The sequence below is a fragment of the Oncorhynchus gorbuscha genome, linkage group LG02 (assembly GCF_021184085.1).
Source record: "Oncorhynchus gorbuscha isolate QuinsamMale2020 ecotype Even-year linkage group LG02, OgorEven_v1.0, whole genome shotgun sequence".
NCBI lineage: Eukaryota > Metazoa > Chordata > Actinopteri > Salmoniformes > Salmonidae > Oncorhynchus > Oncorhynchus gorbuscha.
In genome coordinates this window covers 20,352,830-20,369,034 of record NC_060174.1, presented here as the reverse complement: position 1 = coordinate 20,369,034, position 16,205 = coordinate 20,352,830, and the positions used below count along the sequence as shown (strand labels likewise).

Sequence of the window (16,205 nt, the reverse complement as noted above, 5' to 3'; positions counted from 1 at the left end):
TCTGAGGTCCTGAGCACTCTGGAGCAGGTTTTAGTCAAGGATCTCTCTGTACATTGCTCCTTTCATCTTTCCCTCGATCCTGACTAGTCTCCCAGTCCCTGCCGCTGAAAAACATCCCCACAGCATGATGCTGTCACCACCATCCTTCCCCGTAGGGATGGTGCCAGGTTTCCTCCAGACGTGACGTTTGACATTCAGGCTAAAAAGTACAATCTTGGTTTCATCCAACCAGAGAATCTTGTTTCTCATGGTCGGCAAGTTCTTTAGGTGCCTTTTGGCAAACTCCAAGCGGGCTGTCATGTTCCTTTTGCTGAGGAGTAGCTTCCGTCTGGGCACTATACCATAAAGGCCTGATTGGTGGAGTGCTGCAGAGATGGTTGTCCTTCTGGAAGGTTCTCCCATCTCCACAGAGGAACTCTAGACCATCTGGTTTTTGGTCACCTCCCTGACCAAGGTCCTTCTCCCCCAATAGCTCAGATTGGCTGGGAAGAGTCTTGTTGGTTCCAAACTTCTTCCATTTTAGAAGGATGGAGCCACTGTGTTCCCCAGATCTGTGCCTTGACACAATCCTGTCTCGGAGCTCTACGACATTTCCTTCGACCTCATAGCTTGGTTTTTGTTCTGACATGCAAAAATGTGTAAAAATCTGCTTTCGCTTCGTCATTATGGGGTATTGTGTGTAGATTGATGAGGGAAATTGTTATTAAGTCTATTTTAGAATTAGGCTATAACGTAACACAAATACTTTCCAAATGCACTAATCATTAGTAATGCTGAGCGATTAGTGCTTTTAGAGATTGGTTCAGTTAGGTACGATTAATAAAAATCAATCACGGATTTCGGTTTAGATTCTTGTTTTTTTATACATTGTGTCATGTTTTGTCTTTGGTTATTGTCTTGTCCTTGTGCTTTCCCTTCTGTTCGTTTCCCCCTGCTGGTCTTATTAGGTTCGTTCCCTCTTTCTATCCCTCTCTCTCCTCCTCCCTCTCTCTCTCTCTCTCTATCGTTCCGTTCCTGCTCCCAGCTGTTCCTCATTCTCCTACTCACTCATTTACTCTTTTCACACCTGTCCCTATTTTGCCCTCTGATTAGAGCCCCTATTTCTCCCCTTGTTTTCCGCTTCTGTCCTTGTCGGATCCTTGTATGATGTTCGCTGTTCTGTGTCCTTGTCTCGCCCTGTCGTGTTTTGTCTTCTTCAGATGCTGCGTGTGAGCAGGTGTCTTAGTCTGCTACGGTCGGTGCCTTCCCGAAGCAACCTGCAGTCTATGGTCGAGTCTCCAGTCAGTCCTCGTTACTACGAGTGGATTTAAGTTTTTTCCTGTTTTGTTTTCTCCTTGATTTTTCCAGGATTATTACTTTTGTCATTTACTGGAATAAAGACTCTGTTTTCGTTAAGTCGCTTTTGGGTCCTTATTCACCGGCATAACACATTGAATGCACTATGCATTCTGTGGGTTGAATGCTGTAACAACACAGAATAAAACAATGAATAAAAGTCCCATGATGGTAGTGACTGAACATTACTGCTTATCACTTGTTAACCATCATTTATTCACATGACTTTACTTTCAGTTTTGTATTAAGTTGTTGTGTATATTCTGTCTGCGGCTTATTCTGTCTGACAAAATCACAGTTTTAGTAGCAAATAAGGCTAAGTTTTTTGACTGCTGAATACCAACTATCAATCACTTAGGTCATTTATTTTTAGGCAGAGATACAGTACCTTGGGAAGCTACTGCTCACTGTCCATCTATCCCTCTACATCTCTCATCCTTCTGTATCTTTTATGTTGCAGGCTAAAAGAAACACACAGACTGGACAAGTAGGTCTGCAATGGATTATGGTCATTGTAATGAATTACCACGTGTTCTGCTCTAAACTATGTAGAATATTGGCCTGTTGGAAATGACTGTCACGCCCTGACCATAGAGAGCCCTTGGTTCTCTATGGTGTAGTAGATCAGGGCATGACTAGGGGGTGTTCTAGTATGTATATTTCTATGTTGGTGCTAATATGGTTCCCAATTAGAGGCAGCTGTTTATCGTTGCCTCTGATTAGGGATCATATTTAGGTAGCCATTTCCCCACCTGTGTTGGGTAGGATATTGTTTATGTGTAGTTGCCTGTGTGCACACGGCATGATTTCACGGTTCATTGTTTCTTTATTGTTTTGTTTTACGGAGATGAAAAATATGTGGAACTATTCTCACGCTGCGCCTTGGTCCGCTCATTACGACGTTCGTGACAATTACAACTCCCTTTTACATTTCCCAGTATGGGCTTGAGCTAATTTATCTCTACAGAAACTGCACAATGTGCGCATAGAGCTCACATTTTTAAAAAAAACTAAATTAAATTAAATTAAAATAAATAATAATAAGGTCAACTACATAGGTAAATTAGTTGTTTAAAAGCAAAACAAATGCCCATATTTTGGTTAATCGCTCAACACTATACATTAGTCAATAAAGACCAACTTTTATAACATTGGCAGCAGTGAAGTGGATCATACTACATATACACACTCACAACAAATCCTGTTTTACCAAAGGCCAGGGCAGGAAGGTCTTCCTTACAAAAAACAAAAAAAAATGTGGTTTTTGGACAAGTGTGAAATTTCACGTTAACTTTTGACGTGTTTTTCCTTCACGTTTATTTTCACAAATGTCTGCTCTCCCATCCAGGGACTGACCAGGACCTACCCTGCTAAGCTTCAGAAGAAAACCAGCAGTAGGTTATAGGGTGCTATGTTGCTGGAATGAATACACTAAAACTTGCAAATGAAAAAAAGGCCAGGGTAACATAACCAAAGATAGGGAAAATTGCAAGAAAGAAGGAGGCGTTTTATTTAATTATGCTATCATAAACATTTTTAAAAAGCACTGAAAACTATTTTTGGGTATCCATTTACAATTAATTTGCGCTTGCATTGTAAAATCACAGCTAGTTATGATACAACCTGGATTCGAACCAGGGCATCTGTAGTGACGCCTCTAGCACTGAGATGAGGTATGAGGCTGGAGAAATGCAACCAATCTCAAATCAATAGACTACACTATGGATGCAAGGAGACGATGCCATCCATGATATAAACATGATAGTTTTAACCATGGTTTAAGGCTATACAATGTTTGTATACATTTACTTTGTTTACAAACATTGGCGTAAATGTGGAGTTTTCTTTCATGTGAAACTGCAGATTTGAATTTCACATGTAAAAATCTAATCTGCAGTTTCATACATGAAAAACTTTCACACGTGACAAAGCAATTCCAAAGTGAGATTTTCACATGTGGAGGTTTCTTACATGTGAACCTGCAAATTATATTTTCACATGTGACTGATTTTCACATGTGAACCAACAATTCCAATCTGATTCTCAGATATGAAAGTCTTAACATGTAAAACTGCAAAAACATGAAAACATATTATTCTCCTCACATGTGAAAACTTAAGCTCAACATGGGAAAACAGCTATTTCACATACTGTCTGAATACCAAAACATAAGAATGCCTTTGAACACAGGGGTTCAAATCCTGCAACGAATTAATGCAGAGAGCTGCAACATGACCGGTACAACAAAAAAGGTAATGTGATGAAATGACATGTATCAGTAAAATAACACCAAATATCAGTAAAATAACAAGTAAAGGAAAGTGCTAGGACTCCAATGGGGGTAAAACATTAAGGATAGCCAAGGGTGATACTGTCCAGAACTCACAGGGGCGCCCAGGCTGTGGCCCAGTTCATGGGCCAGGGTGAGCTGAACGTGTTGGGGGGGCAGGTACTGGCCGTAGTTCTGCAGCGTGATCAGGCCCGTGTTCAGACTGGCGTTGCTACCATCCCGCATGAGAGTGTGTCGCGAACAAATCCCTCCCCAGTTTCCTGAAATATAAGGGAAAAGTAAGGAGAGTAAAGATAAGGTATGAATAGGGTCTAGACTTGATACTATCATTTAGGTGAAAGGGCAATTCCCTTGGCAGAATGTGTACAGTAGACAACATGTTCAGCGCAGTAGAAATAAAGCGTGAGAAACCTCAGCTGCACTGGGTTGCTTAAAGTCATGAACGTGTTAGTTGTTACTAATGTGCCATTTCTACTGTAATAGCTGTGTTGTGGCTGTCCACCCTTCACTATATTGCTTACAGTATAGGTTGCATACGTGACCTTGACCTTTCTCTTTAACACCACAGGCCCGTATTTATGTTTTATTGAGGTTGTCCCCAGCCCCATAAATATCAATGAAAGTATGGACAGTATGGATGTTTATCTTATATGCACAGTCACTTTAACTATACATTCATGTACATATGTACATACTACCTCAATTGACCCGACCAACCAGTGCTCTCGCACATTGGCTAACCGGGCTATCTGCATTGTGTCCCACCACCCGCCAACCCCTCTTTACGCTACTGCTACTCTCTGTTCATCATATATGCATAGTCACTTTAACCATATCTACATGTATGTACTACCTCAATCAGCCGGACTAACCGGTGTCTGTATATAGCCTCGCTACTTTTATAGCCTCGCTACTTTTATAGCCTCGCTACTTTTATAGCCTCGCTACTGTTTTCACTGTCTTTTTATTGTTGTGTTTATTGCTTTACTGACCTGTTGTTCACTTAATACCTTTTTGCACTATTGGTTAGAGCCTGTAAGTAAGTATTTCACTGTACGGTCTGCCTACACCTGTTGTATTCAGCGCACGTGACAAATAAATATTAATTTGATTTGATTTGACAGGCCAGAAGGCAGGCTAAGTTCTCACTGGGGCAGATAAAAGCCTCACGGCCAGATGGGTCTGTGTATCGGTGACTTGCCTTAACTTGTTGTCTTATATAATGCTCCTGCACTGCATGCGATCCCACCGGCCACTAATTACAAACAGCTGGCCTTTTCCTCACAGAATGCAGTACTGTGACATCACCTTTCAGCTAGCCCACGACTCATTTCAGAGAGGCCTGTTTTGTTACAGTATGTGGATCGTAGAAAGGCTTTGGTCATGGAACTGACATGGGCTATAGGAGTTGAGAGTTTACCTTGGCTTTAAAAATATATATATTTTTTTGTTTTATTTTTTAAATGTAACCTTTATCTAACTAGGCTTGGCTTCACAGTAGGCACTAGATATATTTGCAAAGGGGCACAGCCACTATTGCCACAGGCAAAGGATATTTGCTAAGAGGTGGTTATATTGAGCAAAGGGCAACACTTATGTCCAATTCTATTGTTCCCCAGGCAATATAACCACTTCTAGTAATACAACTCCCACTACTACTACTACTACTACTACTACTACTACTACTACTACACTACTACTACATTACCATTATAGTCATATACACTGAGTGTATAAAACATTAGGAACACCTGCTCTTTCCATGACATGGACTGACCAGGTGAATCCAGGTGAAAACTATGATCCCTTATTGATGTCACCTGTTAAATCCACTTCAATAAGTGTGGGTGAAGGGGAGGAGACAGGTTAAAGAAGGGTTTTTAATTCTTAGGGATAGCCCCCTTTTTTCAATTTTCGCCTAAAATGACATACCCAAATCGAACTGCCTGTAGCTCAAGCCCTGAAGCAAGGACATGCATATTATTGGTACCATTTGAAAGGAAACACTTTGAAGTTTGTGTAAATGTGAATTGAATGTAGGAGAATATAAACAATAGATCTGGTAGAAGAAAATACAAAGAAAACAACAACCAGTTTTATCTACCACCATCTTTGAAATGCAACAGAAAGGTCCCAGTTCCAGCCATCACTCTGAAATTGTATGAAATTGTTTGGTGCACAAAAGGATAGTAATTGCCCATAATTCTGCAGTTGTACTTCCAATTTTGATCATCATATAATTTGCGAAAAGAGAAGGTGGAGAATTCGTAGGAGATCGAATAAACTCCTACTGCCTTCCATTCTGCTAGCAAATGTGCAATTTTTGGAAAATTAAATCGATGACCTACGCGCAAGATTTAACTACCAACGGTACATTCAAGACTGTAATATCTTATGCTTCACCTAGTCGTGGCTGAACGACGACATTTTCAACATACAGCTGGCTGATTATACGCTGTATCGGCAGAATAGAACAGCGGCGTCTCGTAAGACAAGTGGCGGTCGACAATGTATATTTGTAAATAATAGCTGGTGCACGATATCGAAGGAAGTCTCAAGGTTTTGCTTGCCTGAGGTAGAGTATCTCATGATAAGCTGTAGACCCATCTATCTACCAAGCGAGTTATCATCTGTATTTTTTGTAACTGTCTACATACCACCACAGACTGATGCTGGCACTCAGACAACACTCAATGTATTCCGCCATAAGCAAACAGGAAAACACTCACATAAAGGCAACGCTCCTAGTGGCCAGGGACTTTAATGCAGGAAAACTTAAATCGGTCTTACCAAATTTTTTATCAGCATGTTAAATGTGCAACCAGAGGGGGAAAAACCCTTTACTCCACACACAGAGACGCATGCAAAGCTCTCCCTCACCCTCCATTTGGAAAATCTGACCATAATTCTATCCTCCTGATTCCTGCTTACAAGCAAAAAATAAAGAAGGAAGCAGTGACTCGATCAATAAAAAAGTGGTCAGATGAAGCAGATGCTAAGCTACAGGACTGTTTTGCTAGCACATACTGGAATATGTTCTGGGATTCCTCCAATGACATTGAGGAGTACACCACATCAGTTATTGGCTTCATCAATAAGTGCATCGATGACGCCGTCCCCACAGTAACCGTACGAACATACCCCAACCAGAAGCCATGGATTACAAGCAACATCCACACTGAGCTGAAGGCTAGAGCTGCCGCTTCAAGAAGCTTATAAGAAATACCAATATGTACTCAGTACTTCAACGGCTCTGATGCTCGTCGGGTGTTGCAGGGCTTGCAAACCATTACAGACTACAAAGGGAGGTACAGACGAGAGCTGCCCAGTGACACAAGGCTACCAGACAAGCTAAACTACTTCTATGCTTGCTTCGAGGCAAGTAACACTGAAACATGCATGAGAGCACCAGCTGTTCCGGAAGACTGTGTGATCACGCTCTCCGCAGCCGATGTGAGTAAGACCTTTAAACAGGACAACATTCACAAGGCCGCAGGGCCAGATAGATTACCAGGACGTGTACTGCGAGCATGGGTGACCAACTGGCAAGTGTCTTCACTGACATTTTCAATCTCTCCCTGTCCAAGTCCGTAATACCAATACCTGCCTAAATGATTATCGACCCATAGCAGTCACGCCTGTAGCCATGAAGTGCGTTGAAAGGCTGGTCATGGCTCACATCAACACCATTATCCCAGAAACCCTAGACCCACTCCAATTTGCATACTGCCTTAACAGTTCCACAGATAATGCAATCTCTATTGTACTCCACACTTCCCTTTCCCACCTGGACAAAAGGAACATGTAAGAATGCTATTCATTGACTACAGCTCTGCGTTCAACACCATAGTGCCCTCAAAGCTCATCAATAAGCTAAGGACCCTGAGACTGTCCAACATGTATCTGGACCTACTCACTGTCACAGTCATACTCTGGACCTAGTTTTGTCCCATGGAATAAATGTTGTGGATCTTAATGTTTTTCCTCATAATCCTGAACTATCGGACCACCATTTTATTACGTTTGCAATTGCAACAAATAATCTGCTCAGACCCCAACCAAGGAACATCAAAAGTCGTGCTATAAATTCACAGACAACACAAAGATTCCTTGATGTCCTTCCAGACTGCCTCTGTCTACCCAAGGACGCCAGAGGACAAAAATCAATTAACTACCTAACTGAGGAACTCAATTTAACCTTGCGCAATACCCTAGATGCAGTTGCACCCCTAAAAACGAAAAACATTTCTCATAAGAAACTAGCTCCCTGGTATACAGAAAATACCTGAGCTCTGAAGCAAGCTTCCAGAGAATTGGAACGGAAATGGTGCCACACCAAACTGGAAGTCTTCTGAAGAGCTTGGAAAGACAGTACCGTGCAGTATCGAAGAGCCCTTACTGCTGCTCGATCATCCTATTTTTCCAACTTAATTGAGGAAAATAAGAACAATCCGAAATTCCTTTTTGATACTGTCACGAAACTAACTAAAAAGAAGCATTCCCCAAGAGAGGATGGCTTTCACTTCAGCAGGAATAAATTCATTAACTTCTTTGAGGAAAAGACCATGATTATTAGAAAGCAAATGACGGACTCTTCTTTAAATCTGTGTATTCCTCCAAAGCTCAGTTGTCCTGAGTCTGAACAACTCTGCCAGGACCTAGGATCAAGAGAGACACACAAGTGTTTTAGTATTATATCTCTTGACACAATAATAAAAATAATCATGGCCTCTAAAACTTCAAGCTGCATCCTGGACCCTATAACTAAACTACTGAAAGAGCTGCTTCCTGTGCTTGGCCCTCCTATGTTGAACATCATAAATGCCTCTATCCACCGGATGTGTACCAAACTCACTAAAAGTGGCAGTAATAAAGCATCTCTTGAAAAAGCCAAAACTTGACCCAGAAAATATAAAACTATCGGCCAATATCGAATCTTCCATTCCTCTCGGAACTTTTAGAAAAGGCTGTTGCGCAGCAACTCACTGCCTTCCAGAAGACAAACAATGTATACAAAATGCTTCAGTCTGGTTTTAGACGCCATCATAGCACTGAGACTGGACTTGTGAAGGTGGTCAATGACCTTTTAATGGCATCAGACCGAGGCTCTGCATCTGTCCTTGTGCTCCTAGACCTTAGTGCTGCTTTTGATACAATCGATCACCACATTCTTTTGGAGAGATTGGAAACCCAAATTGGTCTACAGGGACAAGTTCTGGCCTGGTTTAGATCTTATCTGTCGGAAAGATATCAGTTTGTCTGTGTGAATGTTTTGTCCTCTGACAAATCAACTGTAAATTTCGGTGTTCCTCAAGGTTCCGTTTTAGGACCACTATTGTTTTCACTATATATTTTACCTCTTGGGGATGTCATTCGAAAACATAATGTTAACTTTCACTGCTATACGGATGACACACAGCTGTACATTTCAATGAAACATAGTGAAGCCCCAAAATTGAACATAGTGAAGCTGTCATGTTTGTCATTTATTATCATGTCTTGTCCCTGTGCTCCCCATGCTATTCGTTTCCCTCTGCTGGTCTTATTTGGTTCTTTCCCTCCTATCCCTCTCTCTCCCCCTCCCTCTCTCACTCTCTCGCTCTCTCTTCTCTCTGTCGTTCCGTTCCTGCTCCCAGCTGTTCCTATTCCCCTAATCATCATTTAGTCTTCCCACACCTGTTCCCGATCCTTTCCCCTGATTAGATTCCCTATTTATTCCTTTGTAATCCGTTCCTGTTCCGTCGGTTCCTTGCATTGTATTCACGATGCTGTGATTGCGTTTCGCCCTGTCCTGTCGTGTTTTTTGCCGTGATTGTGTATCACCCTGTCCTGTCGTGTTTTGTGCCTTCTTCAGACGCTGCGTGTGAGCAGGTGTCTCAGTTGACTACGGCCTGCGCCTACCCGGAGCGACCTGCAGTCTGTGGCCGCTTCTCCAGTTGTTTTCCCTCTACTAATCTAGAGGATTTCAGTTATTCGGTTTTGAACATTAATAAACTCTGTTTCTGTTAAGTCGCGTTTGGGTCCTCCTTCACCTGCATGACAGAAGGAACCGACCAAAGAATGGACCCAGCGACTTCAGACGCTGTTTACACTGCCGTCAAGATCCAAGGAGCCATGCTCGGCAGACACGAGCAGGAATTGTCTGCTGCTCGCCATGCCGTGGAGAACCTGGCCGCTCAGGTTTCCGACCTCTCTGGACAGTTCCAGAGTCTACGTCTTCGTGCCACCTGTTACTCCCTGGCCTGCCGAGCCTCCAGAACCCAGGGTTAATAACCCACCTTGCTACTCCGGGCAGCCCACTGAGTGCCGCTCCTTTCTCACGCAGTGTGAGATTGTGTTCTCTCTCCAACCCCCACATACTCTAGAGAGAGAGCTCGGGTTGCTTACGTCATTTCACTCCTTACTGGCCGGGCTCGAGAATGGGGCACAGCTATCTGGGAGGCAAGGGCTGATTGCTCTAACAGATTCCAGAACTTTAAAGAGGAGATGATTCGGGTTTTTGACCGTTCAGTTTTTGGTGAGGAGGCTTCTAGGGCCCTGGCTTCCTTATGCCAAGGTGAACGGTCCATAACGGATTATTCCATTGAGTTTCGCACTCTGCTGCCTCTAGTGAGTGGAACGAGCCGGCGCTGCTCGCTCGTTTTCTGGAGGGACTCCACGCAGCGGTTAAGGATGAGATTCTTTCCCGGGAGGTTCCTTCAGATGTGGACTCTTTGATTGCTCTCGCCATCCGTCATAGAACGACGGGTAGATCTTCGTCACCGGGCTCGTGGAAGAGAGCTCGCATCAACGGTGTTTCCCTGCTCCGCATCGCAACCATCTCCCTCCTCTGGCTTTGAGACTGAGCCCATGCAGCTGGGAGGGATTCGCATCTCGAATAAGGAGAGGGAACAGAGGATCACCAACCGCCTGTGCCTCTATTGCGGAGTTGCTGGACATTTTGTTATTTCATGTCCAGTAAGAGGCCAGAGCCCATCAGTAAGCGGAGGGCTACTGGTGAGCGCTACTACTCAGGTCCCTTCATCTAGATCTTGTACTACTATGTCGGTCCATCTACGCTGGACCGGTTCGGGTGCTACATGCAGTGCCTTGATTGACTCTGGGGCTGAGGGTTGTTTCATGGACGAAGCATGGGTTCGGAAACATAACATTCCTTTCAGACCATTAGACAAGCCTACGCCCATGTTTGCCTTAGATGGTAGTCATCTTCCCAGTATCAAATTTGAGACACTACCTTTAACTCTCACAGTATCTGGTAACCACAGTGAGACTATTTCTTTTTGATTTTCCGTTCACCGTTTACACCTGTTGTTTTGGGTCATCCCTGGCTAGTATGTCATAATCCTTCTATTAATTGGTCTAGTAATTCTATCCTATCCTGGAACGTTTCTTGTCATGTGAAGTGTTTAATGTCTGCCATCCCTCCCGTTTCTTCTCTCCCTACTTCTCAGGAGGAACCTGGCGATTTGACAGGAGTGCCGGAGGAATATCATGATCTGCGCACGGTCCTGTAGTGGAGCGCGGCTGTCGGTCTCGGTCGGAACGTAAGGCTCTCGAGGATTATTTGTCTGTGTCTCTTGACGCCGGTACCATAGTGCCTTCTTCTTCTCCGGCCGGGGCGGGGTTCTTTTTGTTAAGAAGAAGGACGGTACTCTGCGCCCCTGCGTGGATTATCGAGGGCTGAATGACATAACGGTTAAGAATCGTTAAGCTTCCCCTTATGTCATCAGCCTTCAGATTCTGCAGGGAGCCAGGTGCTTTACTAAGTTGGACCTTCTATAACGCTTACCATCTCGTGCGCATCAGAGAGGGGGACGAGTGGAAAACGGCGTTTAACACTCCGTTAGGGCATTTTGAGTACCGGGTTCTGCCGTTCGGTCTCGCCAATGCGCCAGCTGTTTTTCAGGCATTAGTTAATGATGTTCTGAGAGACATGCTGAACATTTTCGTTTTTGTCTATCTTGACGATATCCTGATTTTTTCTCCGTCACTCGAGATTCATGTTCAGCACGTTCGACGTGTTCTACAGCGCCTTTTAGAGAATTGTCTCTACGTAAAGGCTGAGAAGTGCTCTTTTCATGTCTCCTCCGTTACTTTTCTCGGTTCCGTTATTTCCGCTGAAGGCATTCAGATGGATTCCGCTAAGGTCCAAGCTGTCAGTGATTGGCAGTTCCAAGGTCACGTGTCGAGTTGCAGCGCTTTTTAGGTTTCGCTAATTTCTATCGGCGTTTCATTCGAATTTCGGTCAAGTTGCTGCCCCTTCACAGCTCTTACTTCTGTCAAGACGTGTTTTAAGTGGTCCGGTTCCGCCCAGGGAGCTTTTGATCTTCTAAAAGAACGTTTTACGTCCGCTCCTATCCTCGTTACTCCTGACGTCACTAGACAATTCATTGTCGAGGTTGACGCTTCAGAGGTAGGCGTGGGAGCCATTCTATCCCAGCGCTTCCAGTCTGACGATAAGGTTCATCCTTGCGCTTATTTTTCTCATCGCCTGTCGCCATCTGAGCGCAACTATGATGTGGGTAACCGTGAACTGCTCGCCATCCGCTTAGCCCTAGGCGAATGGCGACAGTGGTTGGAGGGGGCGACCGTTCTGTTTTGTCGTTTGGACAGACCATAAGAACCTTGAGTACATCCGTTCTGCCAAACGACTTAATGCCCGTCAAGCTCGTTGGGCGTTGGCTCGTTTGAGTTTGTGATTTCTTACCGTCCGGGTAGCAAGAACACCAAGCCTGATGCCTTATCCCGTCTGTTTAGTTCTTCTGTGGCTTCTACTGATCTCGAGGGGATTCTTCCTTATGGGCGTGTTGTCGGGTTGACAGTCTGGGGAATTGAAAGACAGGTTAAGCAAGCACTCACGCACACTGCGTGGAAACGCCGTGGCTTGTCCTAGTAACCTCCTTTTCGTTCCTGTTTCCACTCGTCTGGCTGTTCTTCAGTGGGCTCACTCTGCCAAGTTAGCTGGTCATCCCGGTGTTCGAGGCACTCTTGCGTCTATTCGCCAGCGCTTTTGGTGGCCGACTCAGGAGCGTGACACGCGCCGTTTCGTGGCTGCGTGTTCAGACTGCGCGCAGAAGAAGTCTGGTAATTTTTTCTGCTTCTGCTCCTGGTCTTGCTGGGTCTCAGTCTGTTCCCTGCCATCGCATCTCTCCTGTTCTTGTCCCTGCCCTTGCTGTGTCTCAGTCTGTCCCTAGTTCTCATTTTTTTTAGAGTAGTACCCTAGTTTCCCTTTTTATGGTTACGGTCCTGAGGAGAGGAGTTGGGTTCTTTCTCGGGACGTGCTGGACCGTTTGATCTATGATTTCCTCCGTTGCTGCCAGTGTTCCTCCTCGAGAGCGCCAGGAGGCGCTCGGTGAGTGGGGGGGTACTGTCATGTTTGTCATTTATTATCATGTCTTGTCCCTGTGCTCCCCATGCTATTCGTTTCCCTCTGCTGGTCTTATTTGGTTCTTTCCCTCCTATCCCTCTCTCTCCCCCTCCCTCTCTCACTCTCTCGCTCTCTCTTCTCTCTGTCGTTCCGTTCCTGCTCCCAGCTGTTCCTATTCCCTAATCATCATTTAGTCTTCCCACACCTGTTCCCGATCCTTTCCCCTGATTAGATTCCCTATTTATTCCTTTGTAATCCGTTCCTGTTCCGTCGGTTCCTTGCATTGTATTCACGATGCTGTGATTGCGTTTCGCCCTGTCCTGTCGTGTTTTTTGCCGTGATTGTGTATCACCCTGTCCTGTCGTGTTTTGTGCCTTCTTCAGACGCTGCGTGTGAGCAGGTGTCTCAGTTGACTACGGCCTGCGCCTAGCGACCTGCAGTCTGTGGCCGCTTCTCCAGTTGTTTTCCCCTCTACTAATCTAGAGGATTTCAGTTATTCGGTTTTGAACATTAATAAACTCTGTTTCTGTTAAGTCGCGTTTGGGTCCTCCTTCACCTGCATGACAGAAGCCCTCAATAGAAGCATGTGTTTCAGACATAAGGAAGTGGATGGCTGCAAACTTTCTACTTTTAAACTCGGATAAAACAGAGATGCTTGTTCTAGGCCCCAAGAAACAAAGATATCTTCTGTTGAATCTGACAATTAATCTTAATGGTTGTACAGTCGTCTCAAATAAAACTGTGAAGGACCTCGGCATTACTCTGGACCCTGATCTCTCTTTTGAAGAACATATCAAGACTGTTTCAAGGACAGATTTTTTCATATACGTAACATTGAAAAAATCAGAAACTTTCTGTCCAAAAATGATGCAGAAAAATGAATCCATGCTTTTGTCATTTCTAGTTTAGACTACTGTAATACTCTACTTTACGGCTACCCGGATAAAGCACTAAATAAACTTCAGTTAGTGCTAAATACGGCTGCTAGAATCCTGACTAGAACCCCAAAATTGGATCATATTACTCCAGTGCTAGCCTCCCTACACTGGCTTCCTGTCAAGGAAAGGGCTGATTTCAAGGTTTTACTGCTAACCTACAAACCATTACATGGGCTTGCTCCTACCTATCTCTCCAATTTGGTCCTGCCGTACATACCTACACGTACGCCACGGTCACAAGACGCAGGCCTCCTAATTGTCCCTAAAAATTTTAAGCACACAGCTGGAGGCAGGGCTTTCTCCTATAGAGCTCCATTTTTATGGAATGGTCTGCCTACCCATGAGAGAGATGCAAACTCGGTCTCAATCTTTAAGTCTTTACTGAAGACTCATCTCTTCAGTGGGTCATATGATTGAGTGTAGTCTGGCCCAGGAGTGTGAAGGTGAACGGAAAGGCTCTGGAGCAACGAACCTCCGTTGCTGTCTCTGCCTGGCCGGTTCCCCTCTTTCCACTGGGATTCTCTGCCTCTAACCCTATTACAGGGGCTGAGTCACTGGCTTACTAGGGCTCTTTCATACCGTCCCTATGAGGGGTGCGTCACTTGAGTGGGTTGAGTCACTGATGTGATCTTCCTGTCTGGGTTGGCGCCCCCCCTTGGGTTGTGCCGTGGCGGAGATCTTTGTGGGAAATACTCGGCCTTGTCTTAGGATGGTAAGTTGGTGGTTGAAGATATCCCTCTAGTGGTGTGGGGGCTGGGCTTTGGCAAAGTGGATGGGGTTATATCCTTCCTGTTTGGCCCTGTCCGGGGGTGTCATCGGATGGGGCCACAGTGTCTCCTGACCCCTCCTGTCTCAGCCTCCAGTATTTATGCTGCAGTCGTTTGTGTCGTGGGGCTAGGGTCAGTTTGTTATATCTGGAGTACTTCTCCTGTCCTATCCGGTGTCCTGTGTGAATTTAAGTATGCTCTCTCTAATTCTCTCTTTCTCTCTTTCTTTCTCTCTCTCAGAGGACCTGAGCCCTAGGACCATGCCTCAGGACTACCTGACATGATGACTCCTTGCTGTCCCCAGTCCACCTGGCCGTGCTGCTGCTCCAGTTTCAACTGTTCTGCTTATGATTATTATTATTTGACCATGCTGGTCATTTATGAACATTTGAGCATCTTGGCCATGTTCTGTTATAATCTCCACCCGGCACAGCCAAAAGAGGACTGGCCACCCCACATAGCCTGGTTCCTCTCTAGGTTTCTTCCTAGGTTTTGGCCTTTCTAGGGAGTTTTTCCTAGCCACCGTGCTTCTACACCTGCATTGCTTGCACCATCATTAAGTTTACCGATGACACAACAGTGGTAGGCCTGATCACCGACAACGAAGAAACAGCCTATAGGAAGGAGGTCAGAGACCTGGCCAAGTGGTTCCAGAACAACAACCTCTTGTTCAACATGATCAAGACAAAGGAGATGATTGTGGACTACAGGAAAAAGCGGACCAGGCATGCCCCCATTCTCATCGACGGGGCTGTAGTGGAGCAGGTTGAGAGCTTCAAGTTTCTTGGTATCCACATCACCAACAAACTAACATGGTCCAATCACACCAAGACAGTCATGAAGAGGGCACGATAAAACCTATTCCCCCCCAGAAGACTGAAAAGATTTGGCATGGGTCCACAGATCCTCAAAAAGTTATACAGCTGCACCATCGAGAGCATCTTGACTGGTTGCATCACTGTCTGGTATGGCAACTGCTCGGCCTCCAACTGCAAGGCGCTACAGTGGGTAGTGCGTACAGCCCAGTACATCACTGGGGCAAAGCTTCCTGCCACCCAGGACCTCTGTACCAGGCGGTGTCAGAGGAGGCCCTAAAAATTGTCAAAGACTCCAGCCACCCTAATTATAGACTGTTCTCCCTGCTACTACCCCCAAGCCATAAGACTCCTGAACATCTAATCAAATGGCTACTCAGACTATTTGCACCCCGCTGCTACCTGTTGTTATCATCTATGCATAGTCACTTTAATAACTCTACCTACATGTACATATTACCTCGACTAACCGGTGCCCCCGCACATTGACTCTGTACCGGTCCCCCCCTGTATATTTTAGATTTCCTAACTTCAAAGTAATGACTCGGGATGTCGGGTTTGATACGAAAGCTTCTGTTTTGAAACAGAGCAGGTAAGATGCTGTCGGAAAGTCAGCCACAATCACCTCGCACCTGCACATAATTGGCGCGTTCTCTCTCTCATTCCTGTCGCAAGGCATTCTGGAACTTGCAG

At 44.9% G+C, this 16,205-nt stretch overlaps 1 protein-coding gene across 1 annotated transcript in view; it reads right to left on the bottom strand.

Moving 5' to 3' along the window:
- Nucleotides 1-16,205, bottom strand: part of si:ch1073-396h14.1 (disintegrin and metalloproteinase domain-containing protein 10) — an 83,407-nt gene that overhangs the window by 19,203 nt on the left and 47,999 nt on the right. The window contains exon 9 of the mRNA XM_046304085.1: nucleotides 3,722-3,885. Coding sequence (XP_046160041.1) covers nucleotides 3,722-3,885 — 164 coding nt within the window. The remainder of the gene's footprint in view (nucleotides 1-3,721; nucleotides 3,886-16,205) is intronic.